The sequence below is a fragment of the Pseudorca crassidens genome, chromosome 11, assembly GCF_039906515.1.
Source record: "Pseudorca crassidens isolate mPseCra1 chromosome 11, mPseCra1.hap1, whole genome shotgun sequence".
Lineage (NCBI taxonomy): Eukaryota > Metazoa > Chordata > Mammalia > Artiodactyla > Delphinidae > Pseudorca > Pseudorca crassidens.
The window spans coordinates 17,522,373-17,546,798 of record NC_090306.1 but is presented as its reverse complement, the minus strand read 5'-3'; the positions used below and the strand labels follow the sequence as shown (position 1 = coordinate 17,546,798).

Sequence of the window (24,426 nt, the reverse complement as noted above, 5' to 3'; positions counted from 1 at the left end):
TGGGGGGAGAGCTGGGCCCTTACCTTCCCTGATTCTATTCAGTTTGCACCTTGACTGGCAACCTGAAGCTGAACATTTTAACCTTTTATTAATCACAGTTCCCTTTTATTGTCTGTATTTTTGTCCATTTCCATGTCAATATACCAATATATTTAGACTATAATGTTGTCAGTATTAACATTCTGTTTGTCATGTTGGCTGAAAATATTTTTTGGAGTCATTTCCTTTTTTTATTTCAGTTATGTTCTTTTTTGTCGTAATGAAATTTCACATCTTAACATAATCAATTTTGTCAATATTTTCCTTTGTAGAAGATATTTTGTAAATGATAAGTTCACAATTGTTTTCATTAGTTTTTCTTGTTTTCTTTATGTAGACTTTAAATATTTATCTTACGTATCTTGAAATTTTAAAAAAATTTCTTGTCAAGTATGAATCTGTCCCCCCTCAAATTTTCAAATTGTTAACTAGTTATCTTGACGTTGTTTATTAACTAATCTAAAAAATTTCATCATTGTTTCTATTATCACATATTAAATTCATTTGTAAAATGTGCTATATTTCTGTACTTTGTGTTATATTTTTCTATTGTGTGCCCATATTCTTTATATATTAATCACTTCTATTTTTAATACTTTATTGACTGGTCAGTTTCATTTTTCTTCTTTTTCAATTATTATTTAATAGTTTTCCATTCATACAGTATAGAACAATTCTGAGCTATTCTGAAGAATGAGGTAGATAAAAATAATAAAACATAATATATAAGCTGGTTTTTTAACCATGCCAATAAAATTAGGAGTACAGTAAATCCAAGATGTGTGTTCCTTTTCAAAGTTAAAACTCAAGGAAGGAAAACTGCCTTCTTCAAGAATAATCAGTCAGCTTTAAGACAGGGAACATAAAATCAATTGCCTTGATTTTATTGGAGCTGTCTGTAATTCTCATTAGTATGTAGTCCACTACAAGAATAAGGAGAAGTTCCTTCAGCCAGAAGAGCCCTGTGGAATAGAAAACATTCTGCACAGCAGTAAGGAGGGAATGGAAGCAAGAAAGGGAACAAGCAGAAGTGTAGTAACTGTTCTAGGATGTTGATGGTGAAATGAGAGAACTAGAGGGTAGCTCTGGGAACACTCTAGGCATATGTTGAATTTTCTTTTATTAAGTTAGAGCCATGTTTAGAAGATAGAAGGGAATAATTCAGTAGAGATGGAGAGGTTGATTGTTTTAAAGAGGGGAGACCCACTAGGGAGTGTGAAACAGCCTGTTTCACAGAGGAGAAGACTCAGAGAGGAAGAAGGAGCAAGGACAAAATTAGAAGATGTAAAGAAAGAGATGCTGAGGGAAAGGTGCAGAGAGGTAGATAGCTTACATTGATGGTGTCGATCTTCTAAATAAGTATAGCCTCCGGACACGTGCATCAGAATCAGCAGGGAATGCTGGGTAAAAATTCAACTCCCTGTATCACTCTCATCAGAATCTAGGAATCTGTGATACAGGTTATTCTAACTAAAGTTTGAGAACCATAGTTCAGATGAAGTAGGAAGTTATCTGCAGGGTGTATCTACACGATTGGGAAAGTGTTAGTGAGCAGCAAATGTGGGCGGGCAATGGAGAGAATAAAAGAATTATTAAGCAGAGCCTACTGAATTTGGGAAGCAGGAGTCTGTGTTGGAGAGGCTAGCCCAGCTCCACAGTATGGATCAGTGTCTTCCATGCCTTCTTTTAGGGTAAAGTTATTGCACCTAAAAACCCTGTTGTCGCTTCTCTGTCAGAGCCCAGGGAAAATTGCTAAGGCAGGCTGCTGAATCGAGGACATGAAGAAAACTTGAGGAATTTCCCTTCCTTTGGGCTTAAGAAGAACATCTTTCTTGGCAGGCAGAGTTCATAACACTGAATGCGACATAAAATCCTGTGGATTTGTGTATTCAGAGTTTCAGTTTCACATATTTCTGATGAGCCCTGCCAACCTGTCAGGCCAGACTTCCCTCTGCTGGTAGTGGCTCAATTCCATTCTCAAATGCTGCTTCTTCACCTGCACGTAACCCAAGACAGGTGACTTCCGTTTGTGAAAGAACAAGAAGTTACAAGGCACTCACTGTCTTTTTGTCTTTTTTCACTTGAGCTACGTCAGCAGCCTCTTAACTGGTCTCCAGGCCACCAGCCTCTTCCTTCCCCAGATCACCAGAGTCACTTTTTTTGACACAGATTGACAACTAAACAAATGATGAAATATTTGTAATCCAGATAGTAAGTGCTCTAAGTACTCACTTCTGTGAAGGTTCTCAGTCATCACAGAGTGCAGCCCAAACAAATTAGAGACACAAGGGTTTTTGCAACATACCTCATCTCCCATCACTGCCTCCACAATCCCTGTCTCGCTCGTTCCAGGGACACAGAATACTCATCATTGTTTCAGGACACTGCACCCTTGCCTATGACCAAAGTGTCCTTTATAGTTTAGTGGTTGTTCTTCCTGTTGTTCCCCTAAGGAGATGTATTTAAATGTCATCCCCTCTCTGTAGCTTTCCTGGAACCCACTCTGTCTCCCAAGGCAGAATTATTTTTTCATCTGTATTCCATAGTAATTTATACAAATATCAACGGTTGTACTTAGAACATTATATTGTGCTCACTTATATTTTTGTTTCACAACTGGACTGGAATTTCCTGAGATCAAAAATTGGGTCATTAAAATTTTACTTCCCCAATGCCTGATGCATAGGATGTGTATCATTAATTTTAGCTGAATACATTTGAATCAGAGATCCTCTTTCTATGTAATCCAAACTGAAAGAACATAGGAAAGCATTGGAGCAAGCAATATGGGCAACTCTTAGTAGCATTTTATAATAGAGACAAGTCTTTCTTTTTCCATGTAGTATTATAATATAGCATTCACTGATTAAGCTGCATACTTATAGAATTTCAATGGTAAGAAGTATCTTAGAAGTGGTTCCTTTGATTTGCAGATGAGAAAACCAGTCCTGTGCTTACGTCTACCACACAAGTAGCTTTTATCAAAAGCCTATCCAACAACCAACAATCTTTGTGAATTCATGAATATTAAATCATTTTTACATTCCAGGCAAGTAAATTCTAAAAGAGAACAAAAATGTACAATGCATTTTAGTTCAGAGGGCATCTCATTAAAGAATCTTAACTGGAGCTTAAGATGTTGCGGTGGGGAAAAGTCAGGCTGCTTGATGAGAGAGAACTGGTAAGTTCAAGGTGGATTTTAAATACAAGAGAAGTGTTTTTCTTGTTTTTTGCTGAGATGATATGAGCTATCAGGGCCATCAGAAGAACGGTAGAGTGGGTATTGATGAGTTTCTTTTCTCCAGGTTTAATTGAGCTTCTTCTTTTTGATAGGTTTCAGAACCTGCTATGGTCCAGAAAGACGTTTGTGGACCACATGAAAGTGTATAACCACAGTTACATCTACATGCCTGCCTTTTCTATGAAGACGGGAACAGAGCCATCCCTCCGGGTTTATTACACACTGTCAGATGTTGGTGCCAATCAAACAGTGCTCTTTGCCAACCCCAACTTTCTGCGTAGCATTGGGAAGTTCTGGAAAAGTAGGGGAATTCATGCCAAGCGCCTGTCCACAGGACTCTTTCTGGTGAGCGCGGCCCTGGGCCTCTGTGAAGAGGTGGCCATCTATGGCTTCTGGCCCTTCTCTGTGAATATGCATGAACAACCCATCAGCCACCACTACTATGATAATGTCCTGCCCTTTTCTGGCTTCCATGCCATGCCAGAGGAATTTCTCCAACTCTGGTATCTTCATAAAATTGGTGCACTGAGAATGCAGTTAGACCCATGTGAGGACACCTCACTGCCACCCACTTCCTAGGGACTGTGGAAAAAGAAAGGACTGAGCCAGGGTATTTTTGTTAGGTTTTCTACGTGACTCCAATAGGGAATGGTCAGGTCGTTTCATGGATTTGCGTGGGCCACTTGGAAAAAACGACAACAAAAACTCAAGGGGAACTCTACTTTTACTGTTGGCTGGAAGGAAAAAAAAGAAGTGAAATGTCCTATGAAATCTTTTATAGCACATGGTGGATATGCAACTAGTAACATGCTGATGAAATGATGTTGGTAAAGCACACTTTCATGCTTCAAATAGAGATGACCCAGTTCACAAACAAGACAAAACTCTTAATGGTTGAAGCTGAGGAATTAATCAAGGTATAGTAAATGAAATGCCGGGATAAAAGTGTTAGTGATTATCAACATGAACTGGCTTAATTAAAAGAAAACTATCTTATTAAGACTAACATTAGAGCTATAGGTTTTTAAAAAATTATTATTTATTTTTGCCTTATTTAAAGGCAGTGAGTAGGTGATGGGGTAGATTTTAAAAATCCCTTACTGAATAATATGGACCCAAAATGCTACAGCTGATTATTGTGATGTGTTGAACCAAGTCTATGTTAACTAGAGTTCCCTTCCCTTCCATTTAAAAAACGTTAAGTAAGAATGACCTCCTCCCCTTTTGTCAGGTCTACTTAGACGATGTGAAGCATTGTTGAATTTAGTCTGGGTTGATTCATTGTCAGGATGAAGAGCCACTTTCCCTCCTCAGAATTTAGGGCATAAACTCAATTTTAGGTGTGCATTATGTAACCTGTTTGCATTATTATTATTTTAGTGCCCCAAACCGCAAATGTGAGTGCATTATTTATTTGCAAATTGGCAGAATTGTCTTCATAATATAATGTTTGGAGATGAAGTAAAGCACAATGACATAAAGCTTAGTCTCTGGAAGATAGATCGGAAGGCATATCCTTTTCTATCTACCATGGTATGTTCCCTCCAAGATAAAGAATATGCATGCACACATAAAAGAATGCATATATTTGTGTACCCTCATACATAGTCTCTCACACACACACTGTTAAACAAAGCTCATTCCTGTGTGATTATGAAAGCCGAACCCACATGACCTGGGATGGCAAAAATCTGTAACTGGTGTTGGAGAGCTACAAATGCATTAGGTACTACCTACTACACCTTGATAGGAGAGAAGCCAGCTTACTGCATGCTGCTGTAATGCTCAAACCAGTATGAGATGCAAGCCTTACCCCCAAATCACTCCAAATGAGCAGAATTGATTTAGTCAATGTGACTCTTCCCAGCATCTCATGAGTAAGTGCTGTGTTAAGCATGGTCATCAAGGCATGGTTCACACCAGTAAAGGGATGTGAATTAGTAGCTGTTTATTCCCTTAGTAATAGGTAGGACTGCTTAGAAGGCTTGTTACCTCAACTTCGACACAACTGCACACAAACTCTGTTGACAGATTACAAGCAGTCAGATGTGTTTACATATAAGAGAAAGGGAAAAGAAACCTCACATGGTCTTTGGGCTTTGGGATGCCTTAATCTAAAAGGAGACAGTAGAAATCACTAACTTTACTTTTAAGTGTCACCAAAATGTAGGTAAACTGTACCCAAAAGTTCTGCTTCATTTTTAAAGGTAGAGACTTGGTATACAATATAGACTAAAACAGTTAAACAGGTGGCAGTTTTTGGTGGGTTAATTTAAAAGATACCAAGATAACAAAGCCCTTGGAAAAATTCTACATCACTGGAATAGCCAATTTCTAAAGATGATTGAATATTGAGATTATTATAGAGATCAGCAGTTAAAATACAGCTGGTTGACATAACACAGAGTCTGTTGATACTTAGAAAGTTAAGAATTTGAGAGTATTGATTCTCTGCAGATCTCATTTGCTCTTTTGATCCTATTTGGCAGCAAAAATGTAATGAGAATGTACTATGAGGGAGTTGCATTAAATATTCACTGTGTGTACAACCCTGAATATATTTCCTCTTTTGAGCTATTGTTATTACTTAATAACTACCTTAAAAAGAAATATATTTTTAGGTATATGTTTCATCAAAATATAAAAGGCCTAACAAAAAACGTACGTAAAAGTTAATAAAATATGTATCACTCAGATTAGTGCTTTAAGTATTAAAACTGTTCAGGTGTAACTAATGAGCCCCATAGAACTCACGTGTCACAGTTCCATTGGAGACGCCTTCTGGAAATTTTACATCTTATGATTCCTGGGCTATGTTTATGCAATAGATTTGTACAGTGGTTAGTCTATACATTTGGGGTTTCTCAAAGGCAACACAGAAATGGCCCAAATCGATAAAGTGTCATTAGATCAGGGCTTCTTAATGGGGTGATTCCCCTCCCCCATCTGCTGACACTTGGCAATTGTCTGGAGACATTTTTTTTTTTAATTTTTATTTATTTATGGCTGTATTGGGTCTTCGTTTCTGTGCGAGGGCTTTCTCTAGTTGCAGCAAGTGGGGGCCACTCTTCATCGCGGTGTGCGGGCCTCTCGCTATCGCGGCCTCTCTTGTTGCGGAGCGCAGGCTCCAGACGCGTAGGCTCAGTAATTGTGGCTCACGGGCCTAGCTGCTCCGCGGCATGTGGGGTCTTCCCAGACCAGGGCTCGAACCCGTGTCCCCTGCATTGGCAGGCAGATTCTCAACCACTGCGCCACCAGGGAAGCCCTGGAGACATTTTTGATTGTCATGATTTGGAGGGTGCTGCCAGCGTCGAGTGGCTAGAGACCCGGGATCCTGCTAAACATCCTACAGTGCACGGAGCAGCGCACCCTGCCCCCCCAGCAAAGAATTCCCCACTTGAAAATGCCAATAGTGCCAAGGTTGAGAAACCCTGGATTAGACCAAAGTGATATTTTGATTGTTCCATATTGTCTTCAGTTAAGGGTACACATACATGCTCACATACTCAAAGCAGGACTACAATTTAATGAGAATGTTTTCTTAGAGTAGGTTACAGTTTGGCATTATTTTATAGTGATAATCCTTAGGTATGGCATACATATTCCCTTTTCTGTGGTTAGATAGATGTATCTAAACCTAGGAGTTTTGAGTGTCTGTGTGTGTGTACGTGTGTGTAGCATAAAGTTATATATACCCATCCTTATGGAAATATGTGTTTTCCTAAGTGAGGATCTTTCTAGAATTATCTTTCAGAGTACTCTGGCATACTCTATCACTCTTAAGAAGTTGAATTCTTTTTTATTTTTTTCATCTTTATTGGAGTATAATTGCTTTACAATGTTGTGTTAGTTTCTGCTGTATAACAAAATGAATCAGCTATACGTATACATATATCTCCATATCTCCTCGCTCTTGCGTCTCCCTCCCATCCTCTCTATCCCACCCCTCTAGGTCATCACAAAGCACCGAGCTGATCTCCCTGTGCTGTGCAGCTGCTTCCCACTAGCTATCTATTTTACAGTTGGTAGTGTATATATGTCAGTGCTACTCTCTCACTTTGTCCCAGCTTCCCCTCCCAACCCCCTCCATGTCCTCAGGTCTGTTCTCTATGTCTGTGTCTTTATTCCTGCCCTGCCACTAGGTTCATCAGTACCATATTTTTAGATTCCATATATATGCATTAGCATACTGTATTTGTTTTTCTCTTTCTGACTTACTTCACTCTGTATGACAGACTCTAAGTCCATCCACCTCACCACAAATAACTCAATTTCATTCCTTTTCATGGCTGAGTAATATTCCATTGTATATATGTGCCACATCAAGAAGTTGAATTTAAACTCCCATTATTTTATTTTGTTTATTTGAAATTGAGACCTTCAGCATTGGACCTCTTTCTTTGTCAAATTTGGTTGATTACATTTTAATATTACTGACCTTTAAGATGCAGCTCAGAAGAGATTCAAGTTATGGCAGACACATTTAATACGAAAGTATTTCATCATTTTTGATGCATCTGCCAAGAGAAGGTGTTACCCTCTGACATCAGTGTAATTTTTAAATTGCTTTTTAGTGACAAAAATTAGGTTGCTCCATGGGGATAAAAGAGGGGTTGAAGAGACTGAAAATGAGTACCTGATGCGAATTTTTGTTTTTATTAGCTGCAACTGGAGAATTGCACTGATGTTAAGGATCATGAGTAAGGATGACCTCTGTTTGATTTTAATTAGACTTTGGTCAAATAAAGATGGCTAAAGGATTAAGTCATTCCATAACAAAAGTAATTTTTTATGAAATTTTGAAAGTATGAAAGATTTGAAAGATTTTTTATGAAATTTTGAAAGTATGAAAGATTTTTATATGGAAGAGGACACTGGACACATATGCTTTATATAGAGTATTTGACCAAGTTTATACAACATTGTGCATCTAAACTGTAAGTAACACAGGAAGTTAAGGAGTGCTTCCTGGATTTTGTTTCTATAGAATTCACTTTTAGCTATTTTAACAAGGGCAAATGATCCAATGATCCAAAGTGACAGATGTTCAAACAGTACTCTGTGTTTGGCTTTGTGATGTTTTATGCCCTTTTCTGGGGTAAAAACCTTGTTTAGGTTAAATATAACTTGTACCTGAAGCAATGGGCAGCATGGCTTAAATATCTACATGGAAAATAACTGGGAAAATCCTAGGACTCTGAATTTGCCAAAAGTATTCTGAGGTTAGTCAAAAGATTTACAGGAATGTTACAGATAATTTCAAATAGAAATGATATCAGTAACATTTCTTCTTGGCAACTATGGTAGGTTGTAATTTTATTCTATACCACTTCCTATTTCTCTGTTTTGAAAATCAGCCACCTAGAGTTTTCATTTCTATGTTTAAAAATACCGACTTTGTGAAATTTTTAACTGATAAATCCTTGTTAGGAGGGACCTAAGAGGAAAAAAATATCACAGTCCACTGAAAGCTTCAGGAAATTCTTACTGTGTTGTATAAAAACTTTCCCACCAGAACCGGGTAATAACTGCTTTCTGTCTGTAGAGTTTCAAAAATCAAGAGCTATAAGGATGTTTGTGGGAACTTGAGGATGAGCATGTAGAGGAATAAATGTTGAGAACAATACTGTACTTTTTTTTTTTTTTTTTTTTGCGGTACGCTCTCGTTGCAGAGCACAGGCTCCGGACGCGCAGGCTCAGCGCCCATGGCTTGCAGGCTCAGTAGCCATGGCTCACGGGCCCAGCTGCTCCGCGGCATGTGGGATCTTCCCAGACCGGGGCACGAACCCGTGTCCCCTGCATCGGCAGGCGGACTCTCAACCACTGCGCCACCAGGGAAGCCCCAATACTGTGCTTTTTATTTCTTCATCTTCCCAGTGTAGAGGTCTCCTCTGCGATGATCTGATTTTAGTGGGCACACAGCAGGGATGGAAGTGTGCAGACAACTCCGGGGCACCTGCAGCATAGGTCAAGCCTCTTACAAAGTGAGCAGTAACAACAACTAAACACAAGGAGCAATTTTGACAGCTTCAGTGAATTGAGTGCTGGGACAAGGAAGAGGCAAGTCGAAAGGAAGAACACCACCACAGTCCCCACGCTTTCCGGATACAAAGGGTCAGAGAAGTCTCTGCCCTTGGCCTTGGCTTTCCAGCACTCTCTATCTCTGTCCACTACCAAGGAAGCTGGCCTGGCTCCGGGGTCGAGCTAGTAGCCTTGAGACTGGAGAGTTGGTGTGGAAATTTGCTGAGATGCTTAAACTTGTGCTCTCTAAATTTGGGTGTCTTGTGACAGAATTCGGGTCATCCCTGACCTGATTATGGCTTTGCCAGTGTTTATTAAAAATAGAGCTTTTTTTCTCTACTCTGATGCATTTTCTGAGTTCTTGAAGCTGGGAAGATAGCACATTGCCTACTAGTTCTCTAGTAGCCTAGAGAAAGTTCTGTAGCCTCTTTGAAAACCCTGGAGACTCCTCCAAAGGCATCCTGAAGCCTAGACGGTCTGTTTATAAAATCCTAAATGTGAAGCCACAGTGTTTAGGTTGAGCATCGTAAAATTCCTGTTCTGTAAGTGAAAGGAGATTTGTGTGAATCTGCAATTGCTATACGTTTTTCCTTCCTAGCATAAGAAAATGGATACTACTGGCTTTGCCCCCAGCCTAGGCTTCTCTGAAGTTTTTACCTACATCCTAGGGGTGAGAGATTGAAATAAATACAGGAATGGAAAGTTCATTCAAACATAACACAAAAATTCTGCTTGTCATTGCAATAAAGAAAAAATATATGCTTCTGTCTCCTTCTTCTGATTTTCTGGTGCCAGCATTTCTGATTTCTTCCATCTCTAACAAATAAGGAGTAAATAACTTACTATAAATTGACTTACAATACCTGTGAGCATTTGTATGATAGCCAAAGCCCATAACTATAACTTTTTAAAGCACAAAAGAGGAATTATATTTTGGTTATGGTCACTAATTTACCTACCTCCTGTGTTTGTATTGATCTCTACATTGTGCTAAAATTCTTTCTGATTTGCTTTCCTATTGAAGCTGTGGGATAGAATCAATGATACAAAGCTATCTGGGAGTTTTATAGAATAGTATCTAAATATATTGATCATGTCTCTTTCTGCTTCTGTGTAATTAGATTTTCTCCAGTTATTTGTCATTTTAAAAGCTTATGTTTCACATGATACCAATAAACATCTAAGAGATGTGATTTTTATCCAGGGCAGAGAAAGTCAGGAGAGAGATATGTCTGTTTTTCTCTACATAGGAAGAGAAATGGAAAATTATAATCTTAAAAAAGAGGTTTAACCAAAATGAAAAAGATACAGATAAAAATCAGGGCTTTAATGGAGAGGGGCCACTGGGAAGGATCTTAGTGTGCAGCAAAGAGAGAGCACAGAGGCTGCTGTCCTTGTGTCAGCCTCAAGAACCTTTTCAAAACATTTTAAATGAAATACATTGTCATGCGGTTGTTACGGCTAATGATGGAGAGACACTAGAGAAAGCAACGTGAGACTGTGAGACGCTTAGGGAAGAAAGCAGAAGTGGCGCTTATTTACCTACTGGGACCCTCACGGTCTAAATGCTACCCCCCTTTCTGCCTTCTCCAAGTTGGGCTTTCCTTGGTGTTTGAGCCTGAATATGCAAACACTCCCATTCTCACACCCCTCTTCCATCTCCACTAAGATTATTTAGATCTTGGGTCATGATGCAGCAGCGATAGTAGGAAGTGTTACCTTGAACTTGACCCTTTGAAACACGATCACCCTATGCTATGCACAGAGTTAGGTTTAGTCCACTGCTTCCAAAATTATACCTCAGTAAAAGGCTTTTATATTCATGATTACTTAGGCAGACATAGATGTATTTTCTCCCCTGTGTTCTAGTGTAAACACACACACACCCCTTGCATTAGTTATGCCCATTGAAAAGAAAAAGATGGCTGACCTGGTGGGGGGTGGCAGAGGGTGCCTTAACTTTTTCTGGCTTGGCTCCCACTTCCTTGTGTATTTCCTTCATGTACCCCATCACTCTAGAGGTGTAACCATGTTTGTTCCAAGTTGTATCTTTATCATCAGCAAGAACTCTTGTAAGTGTAGTGAATGTGACTATTTTATATAAATGCACAATAGTATATAGGCCTTGGAGACGTCTGATAACAGTATGTAAATATCCTTTGTTGAAGTAGTAGAACCTTCTCATAGGGAACGCCTTAGGTGATAGCCACAGGGGGACACATAGACTAAAAATATTTGTTTTTCCAGCAAATTCTAGCATTCGTGGAATCAAGGAAACAATTTTTTTCTGTTTCTCGTTCATTCTTTAGCACCAATCCTTTGGACTTTCTTGTTGGTAGGTTACTAGAGACAACTCTTTCATAATATATAGGATTCACAATTTGTGACGGTTGATGGCCACTGGGGTACATCGAAGTCAGAGACACTAGAAGGAAGGGGGCGAGAACAGACAAGGAGAGCTCCGCTGAAAACTTGCCTAAATTTTTAAAAGTCTGGAACATGATTAGAACTCCAGTTAACCATACAGCATAGTTCGTCTGACAAGCTTTGAAAAAGAAAGTTTCTCCTTAACTCAATGACTGCACATCATATAGTATTCCACATGTATACAGGCTGTCTTTCAAGAGCAAATTTGCGGAGACTGGGGCTAAGAAAAAATAGAAAAATTCAAATATTCTTCCTCATACAGTAGTCTAAAAGTCCATAGATGCAGTAATTCTAGAAAAGATGTTAGATTAGACCATAAAATTGAAATCACTTTTGAAGTGTACCTGGAATTACTTCTTCCTAATAAAACCAAACTCCACTGGCAGTAGGTGTGGGGAAAATCTGTGCTCTTCATTTCTTCTTTTTTTAGTTTCATAGAATATGTAGCAGGTAAGAAAGAACTTTAATTGGTACTTTTTATAATATGACTTGAGAAAAACAGTATCTCTGTTGGTTCTGCTGAGTTGTTCTTTCCACAGAATTTAAATGCAATGTCATAGGAGGAGGTTTGCTGTAAAAACATGTCTTTTTCTTTGCTGTGTTCATTGTAATTATGGCTGGTACTGGGAAGGTTCAGTAAGTCTCAATTTCTCTACCTCCCTTACTTGGAGAAATTTTGGAAATGTACCCTGTGAATAAAATGATTTTTTTAATAGCTTGTGAAGTCTTTTTATTTCCCAGAAGCGTGTGGATAATTCTATTTCCTTTTCTTTTCTTCCTTTATTTTGTATTCATATCAGCTACACTGATTTTTTTTCTTCTGGGTGAACACTCATACTACTTATAAAATTATTTTAGAAATACGGAAGTATAAATGCTATGAATAGGATATAAGGACATTATTCGTACTTCTTATGCAGGTGAAAGGCACTATCTACCGGGCAAAGTAAAGCAGAAAGAAAACTGAGCGTTTATTTAACACGGTATATGTACATGAGCCTACTTTTTCCAGGGATAACATTTTTCCTTCACGCAATGAGTCAATATCGGTATGTGTGCCCTAGAGATACTTTAACAAATTTCTAACAGGATTCAAAATATTTAGGTTCAGTGACTTTGACAAGCCCAAGTGTGCCTTCTTGTCTGAATTATTTAGATAATTGCTTCAAACTCCCATTTACCTTGAACTCTCGTGGCCCCATTCTGCCACTTTCTCAAGAGGGAGAGATATCAGGAAAAGTCACCTTTGTCCATCCTTTACCACACATTTCTCCTCAGAAATTGGTCAAGGTGCTTTGTGCAGATCTCCTTATTAATTCTCTGAACTTCATTCTCACATAACAGCTTTTTTGGACTAAAGCTATTTTAGGAAAGGACATTCTATTACCTAATGTTAAATCTTCACGAGGTTTAGCTGAATCATTTGGGGGAAAAGGGCACAGCTCCAGCATAAATGTGGGTTGCTCTAATCTATTCTCAGATCACATGAGGAAAACAGATCTCACTTGTTTTCACCAACTATCATTAAGTAAAAAAATCCAGATATTACTGAGTCCTGCTGTTCTACTTTATTTTGGTTTAAGCGTTCAAAACAGATATTAAGAATCCAAAGGCATTAATTACTCAAGAATTCCTAAACCTAAAAGAAGTGTAATTACAAGTCACAGTCTATATTTTTGTTTGAAAACTTATTATTTGAATATACAGTTAGATTCTTGATGGTATGAAGGACTAAAGATGTAGGATGATTGAACTGAATCTTGTGAAGTTTATTGTGAGTGATAAACTCAAGAACATAACAGTGTAAGTTTACTTGGCAGTCTCTCATACAAAATATATTTCAGAGTAACCCCAGTCTTTTTTTTTTTTACATCTTTATTGGAGTATAATTGTTTAAAATTGTGTGTTAGTTTCTGCTTTATAGCGAAGTGAATCAGTATACGTATACACACATCCCCATATCCCCTCCCTTTTGAGTCTCCCTCCCACCCTCCCTATCCCACCCCTCTAGGTGGTCACAAAGCACCTAGCTGATCTCCCTGTGCTATGCGGCTGCTTCCCACTAGCTATCTATTTTACACTTGGTAGTGTATATATGTCAGTGCCACTCTCTCACTTCATCCCAGCTTAACCCTTCCCCCTCCCTGTGTCCTCAAGTCCATGCTCTATGTCTGCGTCTTTATTCCTGTCCTGCCCCTAGTTTCTTCAGGATCATTTTTTTTTTTTTTTTAGATTCCATATACATGTGTTAGCATACAGTATTTGTTTTTCTCTTTCTGACTTACTTCACTCTGTATGACAGACTCTAGGTCCATCCATCTCACTACAAATAGCTCAATTTCGTTTCTTTTTATGGCTAATATCCATTGTATATATGTGTCACATCTTCTTTATCCATTCATCTGTTGGTGGACACTTAGATTGCTTCCATGTCCTGGCTATTGTAAATAGAGCTGCAGTGAACATTGTGGTACATGACTCTTTTTGAATTATGGTTTTCTCAGGGTATATGCTCAGTAGTGGGATTGCTGGGTCGTATGGTAGTTCTATTTTTATATATATATATTTTTATATATATATATATATGTTTTTCGGTACACGGGCCTCTCACTGTGTGGCCTCTCCCATTGCGGAGCACAGGCTCCAGATGCGCAGGCTCAACCGCCAGGGCTCACGGGCCTAGCCGCTCCGCAGCATGTGGGATCTTCCCGGATCGGGGCACGAACCTGTGTCCCCTGCATTGGCAGGCGGACTCTCAACCACTGAGCCACCAGGGAAGCCCGGTAGTTCTATTTTTAGTTTTTTGAGGAACCTCCATGCTGTTCTCCATAGTGGCTGTATCAATTTACATTCCCACCAACAGTGCAAGAGGGTTCCCTTTTCTCCACACCCTCTCCAGCATTTATTATTTGTAGATTTTTTGATGATGGCCGTTCTGACTGGTGTGAGATGATACCTGATTGTAGTTTTGGTTTGCATTTCTCTAATGATTAGTGATGTTGAGCATCCTTTCATGTGTTTGTTGGCAATCTGTATATCTTTATATTGGTGCATGCTATTACTGCTTGGGCACTCAGCAGTGGTGGAAGCCAGGTTATTGATTCCATGCATAACGTCCATACCTGCTAGCAAAACAACTCTGTGTAGAAGCCTATAGAGAAAGTAGTGGGGTAACTGAGAAAAGAGATTAACTGGTATCTATTCAACATACTGTTTTGCCTCGATCTCTTATAAAGGTTAAGACTGAGATAGGACAGTTAATGCCTTGAAAGGTCAAGAGTGGTTATCAGTGCTTTCCATCATGGAGATGCAGCAATTTGTTCTCACTGAAATAGACATTGTTTCTGGATTTGTCTTTCCTGTCCTCAATGCTTCTGCCATCACCACCATGACTTATGTACGCCACCATCTACAGAAGGACTTATGTACCATATTGGCATATACAACACACAACATCCTTTTGACCACGGACACATTTTACAGCAAAAGAAGTATAGAAATGAGCTTTTGCCTATGGAATTAACAAGTGTTGCTCTTTACCATATCATGGGGAACACTCATTCTCAATGGAAGTGACACTGCCTCCACAAAAGGCAAAAGATTGTTTTAAGGGGCAAAAAAATCTTAGATATTATAATGATTAGGGGCGAAATTTTTTTAAATTTCCTTGGAATAAGGGTCGGGGGGATAATGAAAAAAGTTTGAGAAACACTGACCTAAAAGCAGTTGCCTTACAGAAAGCTGGCAGGGCCTAATAGAGATTCACTTTAAGGACCATCTGAGAGACAGTATCTTAGGAAGTTGTGGTACCATCTTACAAGACGTGGTGTACGTTTTGGACAGTAACCAGTTTCTTTTATATTTAGGTATTTGGATTGTATTTAGAATATTTTGATCTGGGGAACCAAGGAATGGAAGTAGAAGTGGCCACCGCAATTGTGATATGTAGTGCTTGTATTACTGTTTAATTCAAAATATTTTCTAATTCCCTTGTGATTCTTCTTTAACCCATGGGTTTTTAGAAGTGTATATTTTAATTTCCAAATATGTGTAGTATTTACTAGTATCTTTTTGGTATCTCTTTCTGACTTAATTCTGTCATGATCAGAAAATATACTATGTATGATTTAAATCTTTTGAAATTTATTGAGCCTTGTCTTATGGCCCAGCTTCCATGAGCACAGTTGTTGGCAGGAGTGTGCTAAAAATGTTTACTAGGTCAAGTGTATCCTTACTGACAGTTTTTTCGGTTTGCTCCTTCAATTACAGAAAAAAGAAACGTTAAATTCTCCAAGTGTATGCCCATTCTCTTGTAAACTACATACCCTGAGGAGTCTGACTCCAGGTCAAACAACTGTCTGATCCTTCATGCCCTGACCACAGGTCATTCCAAGGCTTTGCCCGGCAGGCCTCGTGGGGACAAAGCTGTCCCGGCCACACCAGGTTTGTACAGAGCTGATGCATTGATTTTCTGGAGTGAATTGCAGTCAGGGGCTCAGGACCTCCTGGGACAACCATTCTCAGATGCATGTCTGCATTCCTAGCCCAATACATATCCTCCTAATCAGGGGTCTGGGTTAAGGCACTTTTCTCCACTTTAACTCAGTGCCTTTCTGCTCCTAGCCCTTCTCTCTCTCCCTCCTCCAGGCCCATAGGGACATAAAGAGGCAGAAGCCTTTTGCTTAGGGCTCCTTGGTAGTGAGATGACTCCCCCATCTGCACTGCATCCATCTGACTCTCGTCCAGTGCCGTCCCATGAGGAAAAGTGAAACCCTTAGGAACTGGTACTTGTTTTTGCCACTTGTCTGCGATGACACAATAAGTGAATAAAGGCTTACTTGCTACTTTCAAGTTGGTTCATTGTCCTAATTGATCACCTTGGCAGCTGACTGCTTGAGAAATAGTTTTTAAGACTGTTATGTTTTCTTCATGAATTGACCCTTTATTACAGGCTTCCCCTGCTCTCCAAAAGCAGAGCATTCTTACGAAACCTTTTGTAATGAGAAATGGCATGAAGTGAAGACGCAATTCCCTTAGGACACATCTTGAAAACAGATGCACAAAATAAATTGAGATAAAGCTCAGATGCTCACAGACATAGTTCAAAGCTATGGCAGCTTGATGCTGAGATGTTGAGTGTAGTTCCTGGAGAAGGATCCTGGAGGTGCCACTGTCAGTGCCCGGGGTGTGGGCAGCCTCTATAACAGTTCACTGCAAAACAAAAGGAAGCAGCTGCACGGCACAGGGAGATCAGCTGGGTACTTTGCGACCACCTAGACGGGTGGGATAAGGAGGGTGAGAGGGAGACACAAGAGGCAGGGGATATGGGGATATACATATGCATGTAGCTGACTCATTTTGTTATACAGCAGAAACTAACACAACACTGTAAAGCAATTATACTCCAATAAAGATGTTTAAAAAAAAAGAGACAAAAGCTGAATGTTATTTTTAGTTTTTGCCTTTTTTTTTTGTAAAAGCAAAAATTCTCTTCAGAATTCCTTCCATTAGCGAAAACAGGTACTAATATATGTCTTTCATAGAAGCAAAATGGTGTAAAGCAAATTTTTGAAAAGTGGGGGATACCTGTATTAACATTTATAACAATATAAATATTATGCTCTAAATAAATATCAAGATAAATATATCAATAAAATGTTGTCCTTTACTTCTGGTCATAAACCTTGTTTCGAAGTCTACTCTGTCTGACATTAATAAAGACACAAGATTCCTTATGATTACTATTTTCATGGTATATCTTTTTCCATTTTTTTACTTTCCTTATTGTTATATTTATTTTTAAAATGCATCACTTGTAAACAACTTATAGTTGGGTCTTGTTTAGCTTTGTTTCTATTTTGACAATTCTGTCCTTTAATTGGAATGTTTAACCCCTTTATACTTAACGTAATTGTTGATATGGCTGGGTTTAAGTCTGCCATCTTGCTATTTGTTTTCTGTTGGCTTGCTCTGTTCCTTTTTTCCTTCCATGTTGCTTTCTTGTTTTCTTTTAGATTAATCATGTGTTTTCTTAGTGTCTTATTTATCTCCCTTATCGGATTTCAATCTATGCTTTTATTTTAGTTGTTGCTCTAGGAATTATAATATGTACCTTTAATCACAGCATAACTTGAATTAATATACCACCTTATATATAATATGAGAAGTTTGCAATAGTATAAGTCACTTTACTCTGTCTCTCCTGTCTTTTTTTTCCTATTGTTGTGTGTTGTGAAGTAAATGTTTACATTCACCCAAAATTCATACATTGAAACTCTACCTACGATGTGATGGTATTAGGACATGGGGCTTTTGATAGTAATTAGGATTCAATGAGGTCATGAGGGTAGAGCCCTCATGAATGGGATTAGTGCACTTATAAGAGCCACCAGCGAGTTTGCTTCCTCTCTCTGCTATCATATGAAGACACAACAAGAAATCAGAAATCTGAAACCTGGAAGAGAGGCCTCACCAGAACTTGACCATGGTGGCACACTGATCTCAGACTTCCAGCCTACAGAAATGTGAGATTTTTTGTGTGTAATTTTTTTGTTGTTTATAAGCCACCCAGTGGTGGCTTAAAAAAGCCACCCAGTCTATGGTACTTTGTTATAGCGGCTCAAACTGACATGAAGACAACATGTGTATTATTACCATGTATTTTATAAACCCTGTAATACAGTATTGTTGTTTTGCTTAGTCTTTCAAAGAAATTGGGATATTAAAATATACTTTGCTTGTTTACCCCCATGTACTAATTTCATGCTTTATCATCCTTTCTGTAGAACTGGTATCATTTCTCAACAGCTTGATGAAATTCCTTTAGCTTTTCTGGTAATGCTGGCAGTAAAATCTCTCACAGCTTTTGTTTATCTGAAAATGTCTATAGTTCATTTTCATTTTTGAAAGATGTTTTACCGGGTATAGAAATATAGCTTGACAGTTTTTACTTTAACATTTAAACTATGTCATTCCATTGTCTTCTGGTTTGCCTTGTGCTTGATGAGGATTTTGCTAAAATTATTGTCATATATGTGATTTCAGCTTCTTTTTCACCCTCTAGTTCTTTTAGAATTTTTTTATCTTTGAGTTTCAGCACCTCGACAGAGGTTTTACCTTTGGATTTAGCAGCAGCAGTCTCCAGTTCTAGGCATCACCAGAATGTGCAAAACTATGTAAGTTCTTGTGTTTTTCAGGCCCAGCTTAACTAACCTTTTCACATCAAAATGGTTCTTATGGTGGTTTAGTAAGCAGGGAGATGTCAGGCCAAGTAAATTATTGTTGCATCTGAGGATTTTTCCAGTCCCCTCTGCTCCGCTTGCTAATAGCTTGACAAGTTTATTATTATTGTTGTTATCATTATTATTATTTAATAGACAAGCTACCCAAGATCTGTGTGGGACATGAACATTACACTTTAGTTAAAACAAAATTAGGTTGCTAATAAATTAGGTTGCTAATAAAAACAATTTTATTTTGGGGTATTTTATGTACCACACAATTAACCCGTTGTAAATGTACAGTTTGATGATTTTTAGCAAAATTTATAGTTGTGAAACCATTATCAGAGTCCAATTTTATAACCCTTCTATCATCCCCCAAAGTTTCCTAATTCCAGTAGCCAACCCTGGCTCTCAGTCCTAACCCCAGACAACTGTGGATCTGCTTCCAGCCTCTACAGTTTTGCCTTTTCTGGAAACTTTATATAAATGGGATAATATAGTATTCAGTCATTTATGTCTGGCTTCTTTCATTTATTAGAATGTTTTTGAGATTCATCCCTGTCATTGCATGTATCAATAGTTTGTTCCTCTTTATTGCTGAATAGCATTCCATTGCATTCATTTAACACATTTTGCTTATTAATTCAACAGTTGATGTACATTTGGGCCAGTTTAGGCCCTTGGCTATTTTGAATAATGCTGCTATAAACACTTGTGTGTATATTGCTGATCCACATGGTAAGATTTTCCTTTTAAGAAACTACTAAAACTGTTTTTCAAAGTAGTTATACACATTTTACACACCCAACATAAATGTATGATTGTTTCTTCACATACTCAATAAGAGTTGGTATTGTTAGTCTTTTTAAAAATATCCCTCTTCTCAATGGGTATAGAGTGAAAAAGTTCTAGAGAACTTCTGTGCAACATTGTGCCTATAGTTCATAATATTATACTGCATACTTAAACCTCTGTGAAGAGGGTATATATCATTTTATATGGTTCTTACCATAGTAAAAAATTATAATGATAAAAAATAAAATAAATAAAAATATCCTTCTTAGTGTGTAATGTTATCTCTATGGAGTTTTAATTTTCTTTTCCCTAATGACTAATTGAGTATGTTTTCAGTGCTTATTAGTCACTTATATATCTTCTTTGGTGAACTGTCTATTAAAATCCTTTGCATTGCACATTTGGAGGGGGGAGTGTTTCCTCTTATTATTGAGTTCTTAGATTTAAAAAATATATTTTGTATTCACATCCTTTTTCAGGTATAATATTTGCAAATATTTTTCCTTGTTTGAATTATTTCTTCATTTTATTAATGTCTCTTGAAAATAAAAAATGTTCATTCTTACGAAGTTGATTTTATGTTTTTCCTTAAAGATAGTGCTTTTGATGTCAGCTGCAAGTGAAGACACATGTATTTCTTTTTTTCAATAAGTATGTCTTTAATTTTATTCTTGCCTTACTGAACTGGCTAGAACCACAAGCACAATGTTGAATAGAAATGCTGAGAATATACATCTTTGCCTTATTCCTGATCTTAAATAAAAACATTTCATCTTTCAGCATTAATACAATACTAGCTCTAGTTTTTTTTTGTATATGCTACTTATCAGAATGAAAAATTTGAATTCTATTCCTAGTTTTTTGAGAGTTGTTACCATGGATGACTATTGCTACTTACAAATGCATTACTGTGTACCTATTGAGATGAACAACTTTATTTTCTTTATTTTATTAATGTGGTGTATTAAATGAATCAAGTTTTAAGATATTAAACCAACCTTGCATAACTGTGATAAACTCCACTTTCTCATGTCGTTTAAAGTTTTTATGTGTTTCAGGATTTGGTTTGCTAATATTTTAGTAAGAATTTTGTTTCCATGTTCATGAAGAATGCGTTCATTTGGATGTTTGCTTCCTTGTGATATCTTTGTCTGGCTTTGATATTAGGGTAAAACTGACTTCATAAAGTAAGTTAGGATGTGTTTCTACCTCTGCTTTCTGAAAGCAGAGTGGTACAGCAACTATGGAAAACAGTACAGAGGTTCTTTAAAAAACGAAAAATAGAGCTACCATATGATCCAGCAATCCCACTCCTGGGCATATATCTGGAGAAAACCATAATTCGAAAAGATACATGCACCCCAGTGTTCATTGCAGCACTATTTACAATACCCAGGACATGGAAGCAACCTATGTGTCCATTGACAGATGAATGGATATAGAAGATGTGGTACATATATACAGTGGAAAGTTACTCAGCTATAAAACAAACCAAAACGAAATAATGCCATTTTCAGTGACATGGATGGACCTAGAGACTGTCATACTGAGTGATGTATAAATCAGACAGAGAATGACAAATATATGATATCACTTATATGTGGAATCTAAAAAAATGATACAAATGAACTTATTTACCAAAGAGATATAGAGTCACAAATGTAGAAAACAAACTTATGGTTACCAAGGAGGAAAGGGGTGGGGAGGGATAAATTGGGAGACTGGGATTGACATATACACACTGCTATATATAAAATAGATAACTAATAAGAACTTAATAACTAAGAAGGAACACTACTCAATACTCTATAATGACCTATATGGAAAAAGAGTCTAAAAAAGAGTGGATATATGTATAACTGATTCACTTTGCTGTACAGCAGAAACTAACACAACATGTAAGTCAACTATACTCCAATAAAAATTAGTTTAAAATAAATAAATAGATAAATAAATACAAATAAAATAATTTGAAAGGAAAAACAAAACTCTTCTTTTAAAAAATGACAGGAAACCCAAAATTACCAAATTCACCTACCAATATTTGACAAGTTTAAAAATTAATGCAGAAATCTAGCAAGGTTACCAGATATAAGATCAACATATGAAAGTCAATTTTATTTTTTATCACTACTACTTTCTAACAGCTAGAAAATACAATTTGAAAAATAAAATTACTTTATTTCATAGCAACAAAAATAATGAAATGTCAATCCATGACAAATACAACAAAAATTTCAGAGGTCTTTTACAAAGTAATTATAAAATTTATTGACAGTAAAGAAGATCTACATTAATTGAGAGATGCACTATATTCATGAACAAAAAGATTCAATATCTTAAAGATGTCATTGCTCCTAAAATTGATCTAGACCTAGAGAGTTTGTTGTGTAACTTAACTTGTAATTTATATGGAAAAAGAAAGAATCAAGAATAGCCAAGGCAACTCAAGTTAGTTTTCAATGAGCTTCTCCTTTAACCATTAAGATACATGGGCATGAAATGCATCAGAAATCAAACTACTGTGTGAGTTATGGGTAGCTGTTGACACCAATTCCAAGTAACTTTTAGCTAGCCCACCATTAACTCAACCATTATCCATCCAATTATTTTGCCATTTATACATAATGCGCTTTTGGAGAAGATCTCATTGTTAGATTTCATGTTGTGGCTTAAATATATGGAGATAATTGTTCGGTCATCAGTAATTATGCATATTATCATAGTGACATGCTGATTTTTTCAGTTTATTGAGAAATAATTGATATACATCACTGTATAAGTGTATAGCATACAGCATGATGGTTTGATTTGCATATATTGTGAAATAATTAAAATAAGTTCAGCTAACATCCATCTCCTTATATAGACACAATAAAAAGAAAAGAAGAAAAGAATATAATTTTTCTTCTTGTGATGAGAACTCTTAGGATTTACTCTCTTAATTTCCCTATATATCATACAATGGTGTTAGCTATAGTCATATGTTACATACTTAGTACTTACTTATCTTATAACTGGAAGTTTGTAGCTTTTGACCACCTTCCTCCAATTCCCCCTCCCCCTCCCCTCCACCTTTGGTAACCACAAATCTGATCTCTTTTTCTAAGAGTTTAGTTTTCTAGGTTTTTATGGGGTTTTTTTAGATTCCACATGTAAGTGAGATCATATAGTATTTGTTTTTCTCTATCTGACTTATTTCACTTAGCATAATGCCTTCAAGGTCCATCCATGTTCTTGCAAATGGTAGAGTTTCCTCGTTTTTGTTGTTGCTTTTATGGCTGAATAACATTCCATCATATATATATATATATATATATATATATGTATATATATAACATTATATATATAACATTCCATCATACATATATATATATACATGTGTGTGTATATATATATATATATATATAATATATCACAACTTCTTTATACATTCATCCATTGATGGACAGTTAGGTTGTTTCTATGTCTTGGCTATTGTAAATAATGCTGCTATGAACACAGGGGTGCAAATATCTTTTCCAGTTAGTGCTTTTGTCACCTCTGGGTATATTCCCAGAAGCAGAATTGCTGGATCATATGGTAGTTCTATTTTTAATTCTTTGAGGATCCTCCACACTGTTTTCCATAGTGGCTGTAGATACGCTGATTTTTATTACTTGTGCTCACTATCTTGATCTCTTTAATACTTCTAACATTGTCAATATGATTTTGAGAAGTGTTTCTACCTTGAGATTCACCAGGATTTTCAATTTACCATTATTACTGTTTCCATTTTTACCTCAAATGAATCATGTATCATTACAAGTAAACCACTTCTGTTCCAAAAAATCAGGAAGGTGCTGACAAGTTAACATCTTACTGATAGTCTGCGCAATGCGCAAATAGGTCACATCAGTCACTCATTACTTTGGAGTTTCTTTTATCTATTCAGAGGGAGAGTTGCACATTTTCCCACTTCTGGCTGCATTGCTTGGCACATAATAAGCAATCTTTTTGCATGTATCTCAGTAATAGAATGCAACACAGCTCTATCGATTTCTGGGTCTCTTCCCTTCTTAGGCCTTGTAGGAAACTTGTTGTTTTGCAGCACAATCTGGAATTCTTTCAAAAAATAATCAATTTACACGAACTGATTTACATCCCACTACATAATTTTCTTGCCTTTTTTGCATACACAATAGCTTTGTGTTTTAAAGCCAAGTATGGCTCTGTCTTTCTATGTGTATGTGTATGTGTGTGCATGTATAAATATAGATATAGATATGCAGTTAGTGTATCTTAGTATATCTCTTTTAAAATATATTCAAGCGACAGTTAAATTTAACAAACTTGCTAGAAACAATGCTCATAACTGATGTGAGGAGTGCCATAACCGAGTGTGCACACATGTAGGCAGTGGCAACAATGCCATGATGACTGCTTAGCAAAGAGTGACCTTGAAAGGCATCGATAAGACATTGTTTGTCAGAAATGTTAAAATGTGAAAAGACATCTTAGAATCAATGCCACACTTTATCTTCCATTAATGGGTTGAATGAAAAGGCCTTTGGGAAGGAGTCAGAAGCATAGTCAGTGCTGCTGTCCTGGAGAATTAATGAGTTTTAATATTCGAAACTGATCTTTCCCCTCAGAAGAATAAATCAGAGAGATAAGAAAAGAAAAGCATCTTGAATTAAA

General features: G+C 37.1%; 1 protein-coding gene across 2 annotated transcripts in view; it reads left to right on the top strand.

The window, feature by feature from the left end:
* The window catches only part of ST8SIA1 (ST8 alpha-N-acetyl-neuraminide alpha-2,8-sialyltransferase 1), a 155,492-nt gene extending 143,049 nt beyond the window's left edge, over positions 1–12,443 (top strand). For both annotated transcript variants that reach the window (XM_067695887.1, XM_067695888.1), the window contains exon 5: positions 3,373–12,443. In XM_067695887.1, coding sequence (XP_067551988.1) covers positions 3,373–3,859 — 487 coding nt within the window. In that variant the 3' untranslated portion in view covers positions 3,860–12,443. The remainder of the gene's footprint in view (positions 1–3,372) is intronic.
* Positions 12,444–24,426: the final 11,983 nt, after the last annotated feature.